Raw genomic sequence first — 21,663 nt, forward strand, 5'->3', positions numbered from 1 at the left:
AGTCTTGACAAGTTTCCCTGGGTCCTACATACACTTCATGTGGGAAAGGCCAAGATGGAAGCAATTCCTTGCTTCCCAGCTATAAGCTAAACATACAAGAATGAGTATTGAGGCTGCTTTGCTGGGTTCAGGAAAGTATGTGATGAGTAATTGTCACGAAGGACTTATGAACAAAGGACTAGAAATCAGATAATGAACACCCTATGCATAGGACAGTGTACATCAAGTGTCAATCACATATAAAGGTAGTGTGTCATACTGTTCCATACCATATGGCCTAACAACATGAGTAGGGTATGTAGAGTGCCAACTAGCATTACCTGTCCCAGGTGATGCTTCTCATCTGGCTGCGACCATCAGGACACCTGACCCTCACTTTTTTTTTTTTTTATCGGATCCTCAAATACATACTTAAATTGTTTATACGAATTATGTCCCACCTAAGACCGTGTGGCAAGAAGCACAAGGAAACTAAATCAATCAGAATTATCTTTGTGTATGTGGAGTGAGTGGGAGGGAAGGTGTAGGCCATTTAGCTCTTGGCTTCCATATATTGGCCTGAGGTTGTATGCTTTTTTTTTAACATAATAATCTCAGAAAATAAAGATGAGAAAACATGAATTCAACATCACAAGTCTACAGACAATGACGTCAATCTCTCTCTCCCTCCCTCCCTCCCTCTCTCTCTCTCTCTCTCTCTCTCTCTCTCTCACTCTCTCTCTCTCTTTCTCTCACACACACACACACCACAAATTATAATGAAAAATTAAATAACTTCTATTCCAGGCATTAGGAATATGTTGAGGCCGAGTTTAGAGTACACAGGCTCTCTCCATAGCCTTGCTTTTAAAACCCTGACTGAAATCACTCTGTCGATGAGGGAAGAGGTAAAGGGTGCCCAGGAAGCAGGTGTCATAGCTTATGAAAACAACTGACCAAGTAGAGAGGTGGTGCCAATTCTGGGCCCCCAAAACAGTTCACTCCATGTAGATGGTCCACATATCACCCTACTCTGAGGAGAACTTCTCCAGGACATCACAACCCCCAAGAGTGTTGAGCAGCCACCATGTTACCCTGAAAAATGTCAGCAGTTGGGGCCCCTTTAATGCTATGACAAACAGCATAGGGTAGGGATAGGAGAAAAGAGAGAGAGTGGGAGAAGATGAGGTCACACTGCACCAAGTGGCAAAGAAGTACACTCACTGGCTAGCGTCACTGTGGCTGGCACACTGGCCACAGCTCCTGCAGGCATCCGTGCCACACACTGGTACCGTCCCACAGTGTGGTTGTTGAGGGCAGCAATGACAAGGGTCCCACGGGTGATGAAGACACCCAGAGCATCATCAGAGCCATTTAGCTCCTTTCCGTTGAAGCGCCAAGTCACGTTCATCCATGGTGGCTCCACCACACAGCCCAGGATCACAGTTCCTCCCAGCTTCTGGACAGTGGACATGGGCTGGACTGTGACCTGAGGAACCTCATCTGGAAAAAGAACATCAATGCAGCAATGAGGTGAGGTCCCCAAGAAACTGCCATCACTGCCACCGCCGCCTTTTGAGAAGCTCTAGATGGCACCCAGGTGGCCATCCAGAATTTAGCACCCAGGCAAGCCACTCCTCCCCCAGTAACCTAACTACCTATGCCCATTCCCCACCCCATCTGTTTCTAGAAAGTCCCTTGCTACGTAAGTGGTAATGCAGTATTAGAGCGAGAGCTCAGGCTCTGGAGTTGGACAGACCTGGACTGAATCCAGTGCCTCTGCCTCTTAACTGTGTAGTTCTGGCCTTTCTGTAAACTGAGGCTAGTAACGCCTGACTCAAAGCATTCTTGTAACGCTGACAGAGTAAGCAAATGGCTTTGCTCATACAATAAACTCATACTACAGGTAGGTGTTTTTAATATTACTCTTCTTCTACTAGTGCATATTTGACATTACTAAAGTACAAAACTATAGCCAAGGTGGTATTGTCCGGATCACTTTTCATCTGGAGTACTTGGGTGTGGTACAGCCTGAAGGTCAGTAGAGATGCCGTACTCCTAAGAACTCTAAGATGCTTTATGCTTCCATCTGATATTTGGACAAAGAGCTCTTCAGCGAGTCTGTGGGGCAGGCTGAGAACAGAAGAAAAATACTCACTCAAATCAGCAAGGCAGCCTGCTGTGGCCATGAGAATCCAAAGCAGTGTAAGTATAGGCCGCTCTCTTCGGCACGTCGTCATCTTCCCACGAGGTACAGTGTGTCACAGAGGGTTCTGAGCCAAAGTCCCATAAGCCACGTGTGATACAAGTAGGGATACCGCCGTCCCCTGAAATCCTGTTGTGAGAGAAATTGGGAGAATGGCCATGGTGAGAATGTCTGGTGCTTGACCCATCCCTCAAGCTCACTCCATCACACTTGCAGAAAGCATTCAAAGTGGCCATGTTGGTGGTGGACGGGGGAGGTGGGGGGAAGGGGCTCTTCAGGACATCCTCATCAGAAGGATGGGTCTTATCAGGATTCCTCCTGTATCAAGAGGCAATTTCATCATGTTAACAATGCTAGAGCCTTGTCTAGGGACCAACAGCGAGGACAGGGGAGCCCAAGGTATGGAGGAGCTGAGAACTATGGAAAGGCCACATAGGGGCAGTGAGTATCTATGTTGGTGAGTGTGAACATGGGAAACAGACAAGACCATCCTTCTCATTCAGGGTCAGAATTTGTGTATCTATGGCTATGTGGCATTCCATGTTGTAGTGTAGAACATTGTTGGACAACGCTGTTAGATGTAAACTGAGTTCCTCTTTGGGGGATGTTCCTCCTTAATGAATCCTAGCATCACAATAATTCCTGAAAGCTTTATGTCTCTCATACTCCCCCAAACCTCACCTATGTCCTTAGGAATTTTTATTCTCAAACCTGCCTTCGTAAGCTTGTCAACAGTGTCTGTTGGCCCCAGCACAAACACAGACAGGTGCCGTGTCAGCCAGGACTGTGTATAGCTTTATTCCAGTATGGCCTTCCAGATTCCACTTCTCTATGCCACTGGGGCTGGAATTCTGGGGTTTCCACTTCCATGATTCACAGGGATGCATCTTTGTCCAGGACAATAGTTCCCTTACAATCTGACTGCACTGCCTTTCCAACTGTCTAATTCACAATCAGCCACCCTTTAATACCTGCCCAAAACCTTCCATTCTCCTCTTCCACAGTGATTCCTATAGCATGGTTCTTAGAGAGATTCTTCAAAACCACAAAGTCAACTACATGTCCTAATGCACTCTTCTAATGCTGCCCAAACCAAAGCATCATTCTATGCTTTCAGCAGATGTATCTGTAGCATTACCAAATAAGGAAGATGGATCAATGCTTACATGAAAGGGTTGAACACATATTTAAGCATAAGCATTAGAATATTACTACTTGCTAGAGGAGTTACATGCAAATAATGTTAATAATATTAGAATAATAATAATAGAAGTAATATTAGACAGTAATATTAAACAGTAAAATTAGAAGATTGCTGTTTGGAGAAAAAAATCATTACTCACTTAACACATGAGTATGGGCCTCTCAAGAGCAAAGGAATTTCAAACATATTTCCAACCGTCATTTATACAATTTTTGTGGCTTCAGATGTTACATTGTTCAAATACTCCTTCCTTCCTTCCTTCCTTCCTTCCTTCCTTCCTTCCTTCCTTCCTTCCTTCCCTCCCTCCCTCCCTCCCTCCCTCCTTCTTTTCTTCCTTTCTTTCTTCCTTCCCTCCTCCTCTGTGTTTTGTTTTAAGAAAAGTTTTCTCTATTAAGTAGCCAGATGTCTAGAGAGACTTGCTATGTAGACCAGGCTAGCCTAAAACTCACAGAGATCCACATGCCTCTATCTCTCAAGTGCTACAATTAACATGTGTCACTACACCCAACCAAAGAGTTTCTAAGAAACTTCTTTTTAGTCCTTTAGTGATGAGATTATAGGGTAGTTTCTGAGGCTGATATTACTACGGGTCAAGTCACAAAGATAGGAGGAACCCTAACAACATTAGGTCACCAGGGAGTTAAGATATCTATTTTTTTTTCCTTGAGTGTATTTTGGGGTGTGAGTGTTCATGCATATATGTGCATACATGAGTGCATCTCTGTTTCTCCCTATCTCTCTGTCTCTGTCTCTCTGTCTCTCTCTCTGTCTCTCTCTCTGTCTCTCTCTCTCTCTCTCTGTGTGTGTGTGTGTGTGTGTGTGTGTGTGTGTGTGTGTGTGTGTGTGTGTGTTTACCAAGGCAAGATCTGTCGCTGAATCCAGAGCTCATCAATTTGGTAAATCTACAGAACCTAGTTAGCCAGTTTGGCCTGGGGATCCCATTTCTACATCTTGAGCACTGGGATTACAGGCAGGCTATGACACCCATGGGCCTTCATTATGTAGCCAATGGGGTCTAAACTCCACTTAATCCACAGAGCCATCTCCCCAGGCAACAAATGGTCTGACTGAAAACGGGGGCTCATAATCTTATCCTTGAGAGTCTCAAAATGTTAACTAAGGTTTACAGCTGAGAGAGGAATAAGGTTAAACTTGAAAAGTCATCCAAGCTTAGGCCTTAAGCATGATTCCTCTTTAACATTCTTATACAAAATGGTTTTGCTCAAAAGGCAGAGTTGAGAATTTTGACCCACTATGGAAACTTCTGCTCCTAGAAGTTATAATAATTTAATAAACCCGAGGTCTGTTACTCGTGAGGTGAAGCTAGTTCACACATTGGATGAGTGCTGCTGGAGCCAGCAGGGGGGTGAGAGAGCACCTGCTCCTACCGCAGAGACAGCTACACCTCACACAAGACCAATGCTCTCATCCATCGGCAAGCCAGCCTCGTGAGGTAGGGGGCCATGATCTCTACTTGACAGCGGAAGAAAGTGAGAACCAGAAACTTAACAGTGCATGGTTGTGAATCCATATAGCTGGGTTGAAAGCCGAGTGGGCTGCCTCCAGAGCCCTGAACTCTCTGCTACCGAGGCAGTCCTCCCTACCTTTCCTATCAGGACTCTGTACCATTGATTTTATTTTATTTTATTTCATTTTATTTTATTTTATTTTATTTTATTTTATTTTTAACAGATTTGAAATAAGATTATGACCTGACAGTGATTCCTAGAGGAAATACCTTACCAAAAAGTATAACTTTCTGTATCATTTCAACTTTCCAGATCATTGTTTATTTTAAGATTTTATTTATTTATTTATATGAGTACACCATCGCTATCTTCAGACACACCAGAGGGGGGTGTCAGATCCCATTACAGATGATAGTGAGCCACCATGTGGTTGCCGGGAATTGAACTCAGGACCTCTAGTCAGTGCTCTTAATGGCTGAGCCCCATTTTTAAGATTCTTAATTGACTCCCCTAGCCCATGAGACAATGTATTAAAATAGTACCCCGCATGAGTTCCTGTAGGGTTTCTCTTTTTAAGGGAACTAACTTGTTCATGATGTGCCCCAGTTTCTCCATCTCCTTAAGGAGACTGGCATCAACTTTCTTCCCAGCTCAGGAGAGACAGATGGGGAGAGGGCTAGAAGGAGAGGGAATAAGAACGTGAAATAGTGAATAGCAAAGTGGGGCAGGCAGACAAGGCAGTCCAAGGGCCGCTTCTCATGCACACAGAGGTGCTTGGGTTGTAAAATGGACAAAGGTTTTACTGAGGAAACTCAGTCCAAGCCCCCTACTGCTTTAAGAGCATGGGCCAAACAGTTCCCGTTACTTCTGCACCCTCAGTAATTTGCACAGCTCAAGATGGAAACAGTTCTCATTTCTGCTGCCAGCCACCATCCTGATTTTTCTTCCTTCCTTCCTTCCTTCCTTCCTTCCTTCCTTCCTTCCTTCCTTCCTTCCTTCCTTCCTTTCTTTCTTTCTTTCTTTCTTTCTTTCTTTCTTTCTTTCTTTCTTTCTTTCTTTCTTTTTAAGGCAACAATAAAAAAAGTCTTTTGCGGTAGGGGAGTGGAAGAGGGGAGAGGAAGCAGGAAGGAGCTGACCCCAAGGAGAGATTCTGGGCTCTCATTTTGTAAAAGTAGAATTGTGACTAGAAAAAAAGCCAACAACAACAACAACAACAGTTGTGTGGCCCTGAAGGCTTTCTCTGACTGGTAGGGAAACTGAGCTCCGAGTTAATCATTTGAGACAGGGTCTTACACTGGAGCTCAAGATGGCCTGCGGCTCACTATGTAGCTCAGGCTGGTCTTGAACTCAAAGCAGCTGCTCTGCCTCAACTGTTTAACACTTTACCTAGGGTTTTCTAGGTATGCTCCATCAACTATATCTGACTTAGATTCATTTTACTTTGGCTTTTTATTTTATTTTTAATTTGTAGTGCTAGGAATTGAAGCCTGGGGTCTGGCAAGACAGGCGCGTTCTCTACAATGAAACTATAGTTGCTGAGTTTTGACTGTTTGCTTTGAAATGTGCTTGCTGGTGACTGAGCTAAGAACCTTGTGCATTTTATATTGTGGGCACTTCAGATACTTCCTAGACCAAGGCGCCTACTGCATTTGATCACATAACAACTCTAAAGGTGTGAATTTTAAAGAATCTTATTTAAAACACATATGCACACATATGTATGTGTCTATATACATCTATCTATCTATCTATCTATCTATCTATCTATCTATCTATCTATCTATCTATTATCTATCACAGATCTATCACCTATCACATCTCTCTCTATCTATCTATTATATATGTAAATATTCATATATATGATATGTATATCATATGTATATAATATGAGCCTCAGGGTTTCAGTTAACTCCAGGAGGCTGCCAAGGAGGGTTCTATTTGGCAATATGTTAATGATAATCTACTTTCTGCTTTGATTCTAAATTAGAAATGTCTCCTAAGAATCTTTTAAAAAATATGCTCAGGCCCCACAAAGTCTGAATGTATTCAAATCAGAGGGAAGAGATGGGGCACTAAGTGTGTGGATTTGGATCTCCTTCTCCCACATGGACTTCTGATTTCACACACACACACACACACACACACACACACACACACACACACACACACACACACAGAGAGAGAGAGAGAGAGAGAGAGAGAGAGAGAGAGAGCCTAGAATCTAGTGGAATTATTTATGATTTTTAGGTGTTAAAAGACCTGCAGTCTTACAATGTCATATGATGTATGTGTGTATTTATAGTCTATGTATAGCTATGTATATTTATGCACAGAGCTTCAGATGGAGAACCCAACTGCAATGTGAAACAAGCCAGAGATTTTCCAAGTTGGAGGAAGACACCCACCAGTAAAATGTGTTGTTTTCCTTGGCAATATAAAAATATGTCTGGATCCATCTTATTTTCCTATGCATTTTCTCAGAAAAAGAGAAGAAATTATGAAAATATCTAAACTAGACAGACGGGAAAATGATTGCTTGCCATGAATTCTAGTCCACAAGAGCTAGTGACTTGCGCCATTTTTAAGGGTAATTTGCACATAAAGTTTGTCTGAGAAGCGTCACCCCTGACATACATATTCCCCTCTGAAATACTTGGCCTCCCGGAAGCCATTTCTCAGGTGGTCTGATAGCAATCAACAGGAACATCACCTTTCTGGGATTGAGCCCACGCATGAGGAATTGTGGCCTTTGGATATTTATTTATTTTAATGTTTTGAGAAAAAGACAAACGACCGAGAGCCTGTCATAGGAGGCAGCCTGTTCCATTCCTCGCCACAAGCCAGGCTGAGGCCATGGAAGAGAGTGAACCTCCTGCATGGGCCACCTGTCATTCTGCCTCACGGCCTCAGAAGCGCGTCCTCTGCAGGGCCTGCACCAGGGATAGGAAAGCAGGCCTTAGGAGACTGACTCCTCGCGAACAGTTGACTGGCAAGAATGAGATCTGACAGAGCCTTTGTTCCGCCGGCAGAGAAAAGCTAGACAATTAAGTATATCTGCCCGGGTGCATGTTTTGACAGGCTTCCAGCTTCGTGGCGTAAGATCCCCTTTCCCAGTGCTCTGTGAAGGCAGAGCAATGTCTCTTGTCCCCTGGGTGGAGACAAGAAGTCGATGGCTGCAAGTGTTGGTAACCCCAGGTCTTAAAAGAGTAGGACTTTTTTTTTTAACAAAAGATCACACTGAAGGAGGCATTAGGAAATCACAAGCATTTATTTCTGAGAGGGGTGAAGATAAGAGTTTAGAGAGATTTAGCAGAAAGAATTTCTAAAAGGCTACCAAAACACCGAGTATACACCCTTGAAAATATATGGTAAAAAAAAAAAAATACGTTTATTTTTACTTAAAACGTTGTGCTTTACCCACAAACCTAATTAAAAGGAAACATTTTAAAGTTGGAAGGACCTCAAGAAAAACGCAGTATGGTTTAGAATAACATCTAGTGTGTTTCCAGGCAACTGGCTCTCCCAATTAATTAAGCCAGGAGACCAGGGGGACAAGTTGGGTCTCGGAGTCGCACTCCAGTATTCAGCACCAGCCCCTTCAGGCTTTCAGAACAACTTCTAAACATAGTTCCTTAAGCATAAAGATAATGTTGCCTGTATCGGCATCTGTCGCAGTGACGTGTGTGTGTGTGTGTGTGTGTGTGTGTGTGTGTGTGTGTGTGTGTGTGGTCTGTATATTTGATGAAACAGGGACTCTACAGTCTCTCAGTGAGTAAGCTCTTCCAATCCACTAGGCTGATGAGTCCGTGAGAATCAGGGTTCCACCTATTTCCTCTGTGCTAGGGTTACAGGAGCATACCCCCTCCCCCAGCCCAGCTTTTGTAGATGGGTTCTGGAGATCTGGATCTAGGCCATCATACTTGTGTGAGAAGCACATTACAGATGGAGCCACCTCTCTAGCCCCATTGTAACTTTCTATAAGGTAATGTTCATCATTCTTATCATAAACCCAATCTAACGCTCACCTCTGAAACTCTCTACGATACAAACTGTGGGATGATGGGAATACTCTAGAGTGTACTATCCTCAACACCAGGTAACAACGGGCTACCCATCAAGCTGTGCCATCTGTCTAATTAACAATGCATCTAGACTTCAGGTTTGCTTTAAGTGACCATCTAGGGCTGGTGACTAATCCAGTGTTCTAGATAAATATCTAAACCATGTACCTAGACCTCTCTGGTCCTCCTTTCCATCTTTCCATCTTTCTCTCTCTCTCTCTCTCTCTCTCTCTCTCTCTCTCTCTCTCTCTCTCTCTCTCTCTTGCTCTCTGTCTCTCTCTGTCTCTCTCTCTCTCTCTCTCTCTCTCCCTCCCTTCATTTCCAATTCCCTTTTGTGTGTTAATGGAGTACATCCATGTATGTGGTTGTGTGTGCATGTGTGTTCATATGTATGTAGAGGCCAGAGAACAACCCTTGGATGTTGTTCTTCAAATGCCATCCACTATTATTTTGAGACAGAGTCTCTTACCAGTCTCTTACCCCCTTATAAGCTAGCCTAGCTGACCAGCAGCCCCAAGATGCAACTGTCTCCTCCTCTCAATGTGCTGCACTACTCTCAACGTTTTGATAGTATAGGTTCAAACCCAGGTCCTCTTGTCTTTTGCAAGCAGTTTACTAACTAAGCAATCACTGTAATTCCTCCTCTTCCTCCTTTTTTTGTGTGTGTGCACATGAGCATGAATGTGTGTGTGTGTCTGTGGGGGAGGGGTGGGGAGAAAGTCTTGCTGTGTAGACCAGGCTAGCCTCAAACTTGAGATCTTCCTACCTCAGCTTCCCTAGTGCTAAGGTTTCAGGCATGTGCTACCGTGTCCAGCTCCATTCTGTTGCCAAATAGAGAACAATTATAATGGTCTGATGTTTTCAAATAATGCACCATGCTGCTTCTAAATTTCTCCTTTGTCTTTATCTGAATTTTATGTGTGGGCTTATAAAAGCTCTACACGTACTGTGATTTATACTGGGGGAAGATGTTGCTGTAATCTACCACATATAGACAGTATAGATACTGTTAACAGTAACACATATAGCCAAGTGTGAAATAGGAATTTACTAGGTACCCAGCAAATATACTTGAGCTCTTCTCCATTTCCCAGACTCCTCTGCAGCTAGTTGAAGGTCATGTGACTAGCGGTGGCCAGTAAAACTCAAAGATGCCATCTGCTACCTCTAGGTTAAGCTAGTCATGAGCTAGAGAGCCAGGCCTGTCTCTCCGGGTGTGGTGACCATAAGTCACATGTTTCAGAGCGCACAAGCTACAAGACGGAAGTAAATAACTCAAGCTGTGATCTAAGAAGAAATAAACCTTCCTTGCTCCAAACCACTCAAGGTCTGAAAACAGTCTCATGGGCCAACCTTAACCTTTATCCTAAAAGCTTGGCTCGGAATGGAGTCAGTCATGATCGAGTTATATCGGAGAGCATTTTCAGGAAATGCTTTTTGGATGTGGTGGTGCTTGGACTGAGCCTGTGTGTGTGTGTGTCTGTGTGTGTGTGTGTGTGTCCGTGTCCACGGGAGGGAGAGGAGGATATCTATATCAAAAGGTGAGGCTGAACAGGTGGGTAAGTGGCATTCCATGTGCAGGCTGCCACACCAAGCAATCAGGCACTGGAAAGACTTTTCTGGAGTAGTGTGGTCTCCCGCCATTTCCCAATGTGTCCCCCTGTGATCCTGTGACTAACGATCCTTAACACATGCCTCTCTCATCAGTTAAATACATATAGGGAAGAACTAAGAACAAGTTAAGTAGGTGAAAGTCTGATCTTATTTGAATGACTCCTTAATCCTGACCGATGTATAATCATTAGCTAATGCCTTAAGACACAGGCCGGTTTTGGGGGTAGGGGCACTGTTGTAATCTCTTTCAGTCTGCATGGACACTAATTATTTTGTTGACTTCTCATCAGATGCGGTTCCATTACGACGCTTTCCCCTCCTCGGGCGGCCAGAGAAGGGTCAGCTCAGCTGGTTTCCCTCTGTTTGCATGTGCACAGATTATCAGCTCTCTCTTCACCACAACTCCTTTGCAGCGATCTCTTTAAGCCACTTGCTCTTTTGTGAGAGTTAATTTAATTAAAACTAAATAATATAATCTGAAAATCCACTTAAGGGAGAACAAGGAAGCTGAGGAGAGAATGAATGAGTGGTTTAGGTCCACCCCCTCTAGCCCCCACCCCCCCCACACACACAGGAGCCCTCTCTACCCAGGAGATATCTTGGGTACTATGGGGACTTGTGACACTGTTCAGCCAGCCAAAGACATCACAGTCAGTTCCTGGATCAAGTATTAGTGGCCCCATTCACGCCCTCCTTCTGTTTTAGACTGGAACACACGATGAGGGAATTGCTACTTTCTTTCGGGGCCACAGGGGAATTGTTCAGATTCACCTTCGGGAGCTTGGATCCCACTTGGACACTTAGCATAAAAGGTGACAGATGGGACGCTGGGACAGGGCCATGCTGTGAAGACCAGGGAAAGAGCCCGAAGTGAACACAAAGACAGAGGGAATTCACAACCTGTGACATCTGGGCTCCACGTTCTGAATCCATTACCACAAACCTTAACAGAGGGGAGTCCCCCTCAGGCAGGTGGAAAACCCTTACCTTCAAGGCAAGGGCACTTGGGACCAAGACGGCCTCTCTCCCCGTCTCTGTCTCTGTCTCTGTCTCTAAAGGAGTGAAGGAAAATCACCTTTTTTCCTTCCACACTCCCATCTCGGGTCCCTCACCCTTATTCCACATAAATTCCATTTGACAACCCTGCTAATTGGATAAGAACTCCTATCCTCCTAGGAGGCTGTTCGCTTTTCTTTTCTCTTACTTTTTCTTTTTCTCTTTTTGTTTTTGGAGGGCTCAAAACAGGGTGATTGTGCCGTTCTTTAACAGGAATTCCATCTGCTTTATCTCTCTCTCTCTCCATTCAGCGCTCCTTCTGAATATTTATGAAGCCTTCCCTCCAGCCCCACTCCTTACAGCCCCACCTCCACTCTCCTACCTCTCTCCCCACACTGCTCCGGCCTCCTCCCCTTCTCTCAGGGCCGGGACAAAAACCTTCCAACTCCCCCCACCCTCCTTGCTTTAGATAAACACAGGCAGTGTCAAGTGTGAGGAGAAACGGGGGAAGGGAGGGGGGTTCAACTGCCAGTCAAGCCCCTGGCCTTCCATGCGGCCTGGGGGCCTACCCTAATCTGCTGCATGCTTGCCATATGGGGGCTGTGTTGCCCCGGGAGACACTAACAGGCAGAACGGAGCTTAATAGAGTCCATATTCATTGTGATGCAGTGAGGTAGCTCAAGGCGCCGATGCCCCTTCGCCGCTTTCATTCTTCTGTTTCTCTCTTTCTTTCTGGTTTTCTTCCCTTTTTCTTCCTTTCCAAAAAAAAAAAAAAAAAAAAAAAAAGGGTCCTGGTCTCCAGAGAGCTCTAATGTGAAGAGTCCTGGGATGCTGGAAAGGCTGGACCTAAGGTTAGGAGTGAGGAAGAGGATGGTGCGGGGGCCGGGAAGAGGCGCAGTGCGAACACATCAGGGGAGCAAATGTTACCTAAGCCTGGGACTGCACACAGGAAGGACGGGGCTGGACGGTGAGTGGGTAGGATTTAGAATTTATTCTCACACCCTGCCTAGGTTATCCCATCATTCCCTCCCCCTACCTCCTGGCCATCTCAGGGTCAACTATACTCATTAAAACCAATGGCACCACGTCGCCGGGGCGCCAGGTCCTTGACCACTTCCAAGCCCATCATAGTTCCCTTGAAAGACTCAGGTGGGGGAAGGGTCAGAGGCCTCTTAAGAATGGACTCCTTGCTGAGAGAGAAGTCCCACTGGCCAACTCTGGTTGGTCCATGTCCTCCTCTGATCAGGAGGTGATGATAGTTCTGAACTGTCAAGGTCCAACAGTCTTCTCCCTGAGCAAGTGGGCGGTCCTTGGCCCAGGTGGCTCCACTACCACAGCCCAGAGCTCCTAGAGATAAGGGGGGGGGGGGGTCGGAGGGGGGACATAAATGGAAGGAGGGAAATTGTGTTCTCCTAATTTTCCTTCTCAACACAGTTAAGTTGGAAGTTATGCTTAACTACCACAGGCAGTGTTTTTATTTATGTTTTTTTTTTCTGGTATTAAAAATTCAGGTGAAAATAATTTTAACAAAGTTGCTTAGCAGTATATCCAAAATATTATCGTTTCAATACACGGTGCTTATCTGTATTGACAACTGGCCGCTGCACTGGAATGGTCCCTGGTTCTTTCTTTGAAGCATCTTTTTTAGCCAGCATTTCATTATACATCCAAAGGTGGTTCCAACCAAGTGGTCCTCCTGCCTCAGCCTCTTGGGTGCTGAGATCGCAAGCACATGATACCACGACTCTTTTGCACTGTCTTCCCCCCACCTTCTAGACTATCAAGTGCAACCAAACAGGTGAAGATTCCAATCCCAGCCTTGGATGGTGGTGCATCCCTTTGATGTCTTCTCTTGGGTGGCAGAGGCAGGCAGATCTCTGTGAGTTTGACGCCAGCCCGAGATCGACACAAGTGAGTTCTAGGACAGCCAAAGCTGGATGGTGAAACCCAAGCTCCAAAACCAAAACCAGAAGTTACAGTAACAGCAGCCACTGTTCAACACGCAAGCATCTTCCAGCGTCCACAGCTGGGTTCCTTGGACACTCCACAGTGTCATGGGAGGTGGGTGTGTGACCAGCCTGGTGAGGACTTATTTGGTGTCGATTAAATATCTTGTCCATGATCACACACACAAGGTAAACCTCAGAGTCAGGGCTTGAACCCTTGGTTGTCCTTACTCTTCTGAAGCTTCTTGTAGGGAGCTGGGGCTTAATAACGCAGGCGATTTTGGTGTGGATTTAGCAATTAATAGAATAATTACGAAGATCAAGTAGCCACATGAAGATAATTGTTCCTAAGAGGGGAAAATAATGCAGGTCCGGCTTTATAAAGCAAAGTGAGCATGGGATGAGGCGGGGCTGGCGCATAGGAAATCGGGGCGACTTGAGTGTGAGGAATTAGGAGTGATGTTTTTAACCCTTTGAGTTCAGTTTCAAAAAGAAAGGAAAAAGGAAATGGGTGCGCATAGGCACTTTGATAGCGCCCCAATTGAGAGCGATTAGCTGAGGTTCAAAGGCGCGCAGCCTCCCAGGGTCTTTACACTTGGCCTGCAGCCAACCTTTCCCGTGACTTCCTCCCACTCGCTCTAATCTCAGCAAATTGCGTTTCACCTTCTGATCCTTCTGCCTGAAGCCCAGTCCCCCTTTTACTTCATCCTGGAGGGACAACTCACCGTCGAGCGCCTCTTCCTTCTTAAACCCTCCTCCAACTGTCCTTCATCCTACCTTCTGGAACACTTGCACACCTGATACACTCCGTGGTGATTCACAGCTCCTGATGCAGACGCCAAAATCCCAGAGGACAGGGTGTGCAAATGCATCTTAGCATCCCCTGGCACTTCCCAAGGCCATACTCGATGTTTGCTGAATGGAGCGGTTTGGTCCAGGTAGGAGTTTGAGGTGGAAGAGGAACATTGAAAGGGATGATTTGGGGACTGAGAAGTCTTTTTAAAAAGAAACATCAAAAGGTCCCAACCAGCGTGGCCATAGCTGAGTCCTGTGGAGACTGTATGCGCCTAAGAACGAGGCTGCACCCACACAGATTCTCCTGGGGCTTGTACCCTTCATTGAGCTCCAGCTACTGCCCTTGGCATCGCTCCAGGCTGCAGTACTGGCATCCTCAGATCCAGGATAGTACCTGCCTATGCTACTGTGTGTGTGCTCTCACTCACTTCAGGCTGAAAGAGGCTGGCAGAGCGGGAAGGGAGAGGGAGGAGGGGAAAGCTGTTGAGTCAGAAAGAGAAAGACAGGTCCAGGCCTGAGGAGTTCAAGAAAAGAGCACGGGGAGGGGAAGACAGATTAGAACAGAGACATGGGAGAGTCAACTAAGTGAGCTGAGCTCCCGGGATGTGCTCAGCTCAGGGCCCGGTGCTTTGTACCCATGATCACTTCATCTTCCGCACCCAGGGATGCTGCTGTCCCCTTATCCAACCCCTTCATGATAACTTATGGCACAAGGACTTTTAGGGTTCATCTTACATGTGTATTGCAGACACAAACTCCTCTACTTGTGACAATGTTGGAACTTAGGGTCCCGCACTAAAGAATGTTCCACTCGAGGATCAGGTATGAGCAGTACTGCTCCTACCTTTGAAGTGACCTATAAGAAGATAACCTTAGGCTATTTAATCTCTTCGAGCCTCGGATTACCCTCTGTGAAAATGAGGCTGAGTACTTTGATGGGCTCCTAAAGACCATTAGTGAGATAATGTGCAAACGCTGCCCGGTACAGCAATCACATAGTACATTTGGAGAGCAGGGGTCATGACCTTTCTGCTGAAGTCAGTCACTGGAGATCTGATTTCATGCACTGGCATTGTCGCCTGGTGGGCCTTTCAACTAATGTCATTTCAGACCAAAGACATGTTGTGTTTTCCACAGTTCCAGACCCATAGGGTATGTGGCCTTTGCTCTTCCCTTGTGGGCTGTATACAGTTATGCAAGGGGTGACATGGCTGACGTTCACACGTGCATCTGACCTCCAAGGAACGGTATGCAAACAGCAATACATCCTACATGACTTACAGAACCTCACAAAAGCTCTGTTCTCATTCTCTCTCTCTCTTAGCATTTGCCTGTGCATGCATACGTATGTAAGTGTGTGAACATGTGTATGAACCCGTGTGTGTGTGTGTGTGTGTGTGTGTGTGTGTCTGGAGAGAGGGGGGATCCCTGGACAAGTTCTCATTAGTTTCTAGTGTTCAGTCTCCACCCAGGTCTCACCAACATCCACTATAATGTAAGCTAATAACCTTCCCCCTTCCGCATATGCTCTTTCTGCACTCTTGATGATGATAATGACATTAATGATCATAATTTCTCCATAGAGTGTCTCTACTTGTTCAGAGAGAATGGGAGCGGTATCCTCACCCAACAGCAGGTCATTTGGCACCAGAGATCCCGCAGTAGTGTTTACAGAGGGGGAAAACATATCCAGATCTGCTCTCCAGCATCTACTGAACTCACCTAGGGAACGCATACAGCCACCGGGCAAGGCACATCGTCACAAAATGAAAATACCTAATCTTTCCCATCTCCATGGTTCTAAATGCTGGGGGCGGCCAGAACTATCCTCTACAACACATCACTGAGTGAATTCAAACACTGTAGTCCCTGGAGAGAGAACAAGTATATGTACTTCTAAATCTCCTGATGCTTAGAGTGGACAAAAAGGAAAGGCTAAGATTTTATAGCCTGGAGAGATAGTTGGTTTTTTTTTAAAGGTAAAATTCAAACCATTTCCAGGACATATAATTAAAGTAGATCCTAAAAGCTTCAAGTCCTATCTCTCAGGGCAAGGGAATCAGTGTATTAGCACAAAGCCCACTGTCACACATAGGCTCAGAGCAAGTCCAACACACTGTGTCTGCCTGTAAGTTCCCAGTGAAAACAAGGGGCCCCAAGAACAGGGTGCTATTATAGAAGGAAATTCTCCTAGAAACAGGCTAGTACTCAGCCATATGCAAGACCTCAGGAAGGTGCTTCCTCCAAACCATGCAGAAGGACAACAGAATTCGGATGGGGAGTTGAGTAAGAAAAAGCAAGGGCATCTATCCTGTCTAGTGATCACACTAAGAGGAGACAGATTCACTGCTGATAACCACAAGTCACTCACTCCTGCAGAGAAGAGTAGGGCCCTGGGGGTGACTGAATGTAGTTCAGTCCAGGAAGCTGCATACATTGTCCAGAGGGCTAAGAGGGATATGGAGAAAACCGAGGTCAGCTTCTCTGACATCTTTTGGCTAGACCTAAATTAAACTCCAGCATGAATGGCCTCAGGAAAGATGAGTCACATGATAGACTGATTTCACTAATCACTAAGTACAGGCATCAGAGGAATAATGAAAGAAATGTGAACACACGTTACTACCATCCACACATGTGTTCATATATGTTTGGGCACACACGCATGTGCCAGAGTTTAGAAAGCCAGCTCTCAAAGACAGCACAGTTTATAAAGCCCAAAAGGAACTTTCCTTCTATCATCCATATTTATTTCTTACCCAGTCCCAGGAGAGTCAAAGTCTGATGGTCCCAGGACAAAGGCTGCAACCTAACAGAAGTTAGTGTGGCAAGGTCTCCTGGGTCTCACTTTTACCACATACATCGCTGGTTTGCTTCCTTGACACATAGGAAGCAAGCTCTAAGCCAATGAGTGCTAAGCTGTGCAAACCTCCTATTCCTCCCAGGCCTAAGCACAGTCTGCACACTTCAGATCTGGGAGACTCCTGACAGAGAGCTTCGGTGCTAGCTCAGAATAAGGGAATGATGAAGGCAGCCTTCGTCGCCACAGGCTTTGGCTCTGTGTGGCTCTTTTCCAGAGATGAAGTCAGATGGTACTCAAGCCTTCCCACTCTTGCCAGCAAGCATGGGCTGGGTAGAGTGGGCTTACGAGAGAGGAGGTGGGGTAGGACCAAAAGGTTGTAGGTATGTGAAGAAGCTTGTTGTCATCCCATTGGCATGTCAGGTGTCCCCCCAGCCAGTGGCTAGGCACTTGGCTCTTATTTCCTGTGGAAGTCTTCACAACTAATTCTCCTGTCTGCTAAAGCAAAGGCTCCACGATGGCGATACTCTTATCCACAGGGCATCTGCAGCCATAACACATATATAGGTATTCAGAAAACACCTGTTGAATCAGCCAATAACGACATAAGCCATTTTCTATATCCTTTCCTCACAATGATTACGAACCAAAGCATCAGGCTCACATGGAGACCTTTCACGTGACTCAAAAAGCTCTCAGGTTCTGTGACCCAGACTGAAGGAAGATGTCCTGTGTGGTTCTGGAACTGAGCCGGGCAAGAGCATTCCTAAACCTCTCTCTCTCCCCAGTTCTCACAAGTCTCCGCTCGCTCGCCTGGAGGACATCTGAGGGATTCAAATGAAGAACTAAGTCTAAGGGTGAACCGGCCAAGCTATGGAAGGCACCAAATCTTGAACTTAACAGCACTGAGCCAGGGATGGTGGACCTCTCCCTTGGGAACCAGTTTGGTACGAACGACAAATCTATCTCATACTGCGATGTGGGAGGAAATACAGATTGTACTAGAAAAGCCTCCTGAATAAAGGAAGTGCAAATTAGGTCGTCAGTGATGAACAGCGACTTAAAGCTACAGTTTAGCTATTTTCATCGGCATCTTCCCACCCACTCCCAATATTCTAGTTATGTACACAATTTGCCTCAAAGACAGACAGACACACAGACATATAGACATACACAGACACACACGTACATGTACACAGACACACATAGACACACAGACACGTACACAGACACACACAGACATGCACACATATATACACACACATGCATACACATACAGACACATAGACTTGAACACATACACACACATCTCACACACACATGCACACATACACACACACACACTCATATACATACACAGACACACACATACACACACACACACACACACACACACACATACATACACAGACACAGACATACACACACACACATACATACACAGACACACACACACATATGTTGTACCCATATACACATAGATACACAGACACACACACACACTCATATACATACACAGACACACATATACACACACACATAGAGACACACAGACACACACATATGGTGCGCCCATACACACATAGACACACACACATGCATGCACACATACACACACAGGTATGGACACACAGACACACACATACACAGACACACACACACATAACACAATAAACACACAGACACACACACATGCACACATACACACACAGACATGGACACACTCACAGACACACACATACACAGACACACACACATATACCCATACACACATAGACACACAAACACACAGACATGCACACACACACACACACACCCTCACATACACACACAGACACACACACATAAATGCACACACACACACACACACACACCCTCACATACATACACAGACACACACACATGCACACATACACACACAGACATGGACACACTCACATACACAGACACACACACACTTGTACACATTCACACACATGTACATATACACACATAGACACATACATGCACACATACACACACATCACACACATGCACACACATAGACACACAGACACATACACACAGAGAGACAGAGACACACATACACGCACACATACACAACATCACTCACACACACACACACACACACACACACACACACACACACACACACACACTGAGTGAAGCTGCAGCTCTGGCTGGTAGCTATACTTTAGGATCATGACAGTTTACTTTCCCATCTGACCTTATTCAAACTCACTTTCTTCACCCCCTCCCTGACCCCCAAAGCATACACACGGAGTCCCTTGTCCCACCCCTAACCTTTCCTTTCTCAATTACCAAGCTCTTTTAAAACGCCTACACTTTAAATAAATACCACTGTGTGAATGTGAAGCAGGCTGCAGTCCATCTGTCAGTCAGTCAGCCCCTGCCTTCTGCTAAAAGCCCCCACCTCGCCCCTGCCAGCTCTCCCTAACTCATGAAGCACGGAGGCCTTAGTGCAAGGCTGGCACATACAGGGTAAACAAACACATGGAGTCTTGCAGCTGGACCAGGGGCCGCTGTTTATGCAGGAGCGAGTGTGGGGAACTGTAGCCAGGAGGTGATGGGAAGAGTGAGCGAGCAGGCTAATTCTAGTCTCCAGCTCCCAGGCTCCCACCACCACCACCAAGGAAGATTTCCTGCAGAGGGTCTGCCATTCCCAGGTCCAGGGCAGGAATGTTGCTGCAACCGTGTAAGTCCTGGAGGCAGACACGCTGCCATCTTGCCTGTTGTTAGACACCAACAGCCACCCCAGTACATGGCTCCTGACAGGGGCACAGTAGCTATTTCTTAATTACACAGACAGATGAACTGGTTTCCTCCCTGGGTCACAAAGTTCCAGTGTGGGTAGTGAAGGATGGTGTTGGGACCGAGGTCGGTCGGTGAGTATTGCCTAAGACATTCCAAAACCCTACCAAATGATAAAAGATGCTCCCCGACTCACACCAAAAATAATTTAGAGAAATGCTATGCATGAAAATCCAGTCAGATTTCATTGCTGCCGACCTTTCAGAACCTTTAATTTTCTGTTACACAGCATGAATCACCAAGATAGAGTAGGCTCCGAGTCTGTAACCACAAGCTTGGACTTACATGACCCTTGGTCGGGGGGTGATTTGAGAGTGCCATTTTTTTCTTAGAGTACCATTAATGATGAGGATTTTTGCCAAACACATTTTTTGGACATGCTGACCTAACTTGAGAGGTTCTTGGAGATCCAGTTTTGAAATTAAAAGAAAAAACAAACAAAACCCCATATGAACGTGTGGCATGTAGTTGTTTGGGGTGTCATAGAAAAACGTAAGGAGAAAATTTTAATATCAACTATGTCTGAAGATTAAGAGATTTATACTTTTCACTTAAAACACCAGAAATTGTTAAAGTCAGTTTATATTATCACTTTCATCATTCAAAAGACAAATTAAAAAAAAAAGCCTATCCAAACTACTACCGTGACGTCATCAAACTTGCTTTCCCCTGTACACCTGCTGACCTCATTTCTCGATAATCCCTTGAACCCCCAAATGTTATTTGTCTCACTCCCAAATCATGGTTTGCTGTGCTGGGTTCGAAGATGAGGTCCTCCTAACCCATTTGTAAGCATCATCTTTCCTGACTCCACGGCTCTGCTGCTCTCTCACGTCACAGACATGGACTTTGCAAAAAGGGAAAGTGGGCCTCCTAGTTCCATCAGCGACCTTTAGAGAGCCCCTTTTCCTAACAGCTTTGTTTCTTTACTAAGCTGTCTAAAACATAGCATCTAGACCTTGCTGAAACTGTTTTGCTGCGCAAACTAGCGCTTAGAGAATGTGGTTTGGGCCGAGAACATTGATCATTTGGCAGAATGTGTGGCTGGCATGCATGAAGCCCTAAGCTTGATCCATAATACTACATGCAAGCATGCAGCAGAGTATAGCTTACACAGCATGATCCCTCCCCCCAATAAAACCCTGCATTTTAATGTCTGACATTTTTATGCTACTAATGCTTCAAAATGGTACATACAATATAAAACAAAACTCATATCACCAAGTTAGCTCACTTATTTGCATAATTATACGAAGAAGTACATGACTCCCCTTAAAACTGCCACATAGTTTCCCAACAACAACCACTGATTATGTAATGTATTTTAGATGCTTACATCATTGTGTGTGTTCACATTTTGTATATAATATAAATTAAAACTTAGGCTTTCTGATTATTAGATAAAGTATTTGGGGAAGTATGTTAGATATATACAATACATATAGTAATTTGATAAATTGACAGGAGGCAAGAAGGCCCTAAGATCAAGGTCATTTTTACCTACACGGTGAATTCAAGGCCTCTCTAGACTATGAGAGACCCTGTTTCCAAAAATAAAGCAAGCTGCTGCCTTTTTTGCTGCAAATCACCAATTTCCTACTGATTTGTAACTGTCACTGAGATTTAGTGGGTATATAATTATAAACTAGGTTTTCTTGGTAAGCAGTATATGATTAAGGCACATATTTAGGTTGAAAAGAAATTACCAATCTTAACAATACAACCAAGGCAATTATTTAACCATTGGTTGAACTGATAAAT

General features: G+C 45.1%; 1 protein-coding gene and 1 long non-coding RNA gene across 9 annotated transcripts in view, besides 1 other annotated feature; one reads left to right on the plus strand and one right to left on the minus strand.

Annotated features, from left to right (window-relative positions):
• The window catches only part of Boc (biregional cell adhesion molecule-related/down-regulated by oncogenes (Cdon) binding protein), a 73,826-nt gene that overhangs the window by 33,977 nt on the left and 18,186 nt on the right, over nt 1–21,663 (minus strand). Inside the window, exons 2-3 of the mRNA NM_172506.2 lie at nt 2,138–2,314; nt 1,204–1,482 (exon numbers count right to left, since the gene is read on the minus strand). Coding sequence (NP_766094.1) covers nt 1,204–1,482; nt 2,138–2,219 — 361 coding nt within the window. The 5' untranslated portion in view covers nt 2,220–2,314. The remainder of the gene's footprint in view (nt 1–1,203; nt 1,483–2,137; nt 2,315–21,663) is intronic.
• Nucleotides 9,725–15,493: an enhancer, noted in NCBI's record as "VISTA enhancer mm1504". NCBI's record gives its function as "enhancer in: neural tube[4/5] | hindbrain (rhombencephalon)[4/5] | midbrain (mesencephalon)[4/5] | forebrain[4/5]" and the evidence as "EXISTENCE:transgenic organism evidence [ECO:0001131][PMID:17130149]".
• Nucleotides 11,352–18,108, plus strand: Gm30064. Of its 8 annotated transcripts, none has more exons than XR_384859.4 (3): nt 11,352–13,440; nt 14,299–14,413; nt 17,859–18,108. It is a non-coding gene; the product is annotated as a predicted gene, 30064 (long non-coding RNA). The 8 variants fall into 8 exon arrangements; XR_001781941.2 differs by having other exon boundaries at nt 11,352–12,496; nt 13,306–14,413; XR_003951971.1 differs by lacking the exon at nt 14,299–14,413 and having other exon boundaries at nt 11,352–12,496; nt 13,306–13,590.

Source organism: Mus musculus, chromosome 16, assembly GCF_000001635.26.
Source record: "Mus musculus strain C57BL/6J chromosome 16, GRCm38.p6 C57BL/6J".
Lineage (NCBI taxonomy): Eukaryota > Metazoa > Chordata > Mammalia > Rodentia > Muridae > Mus > Mus musculus.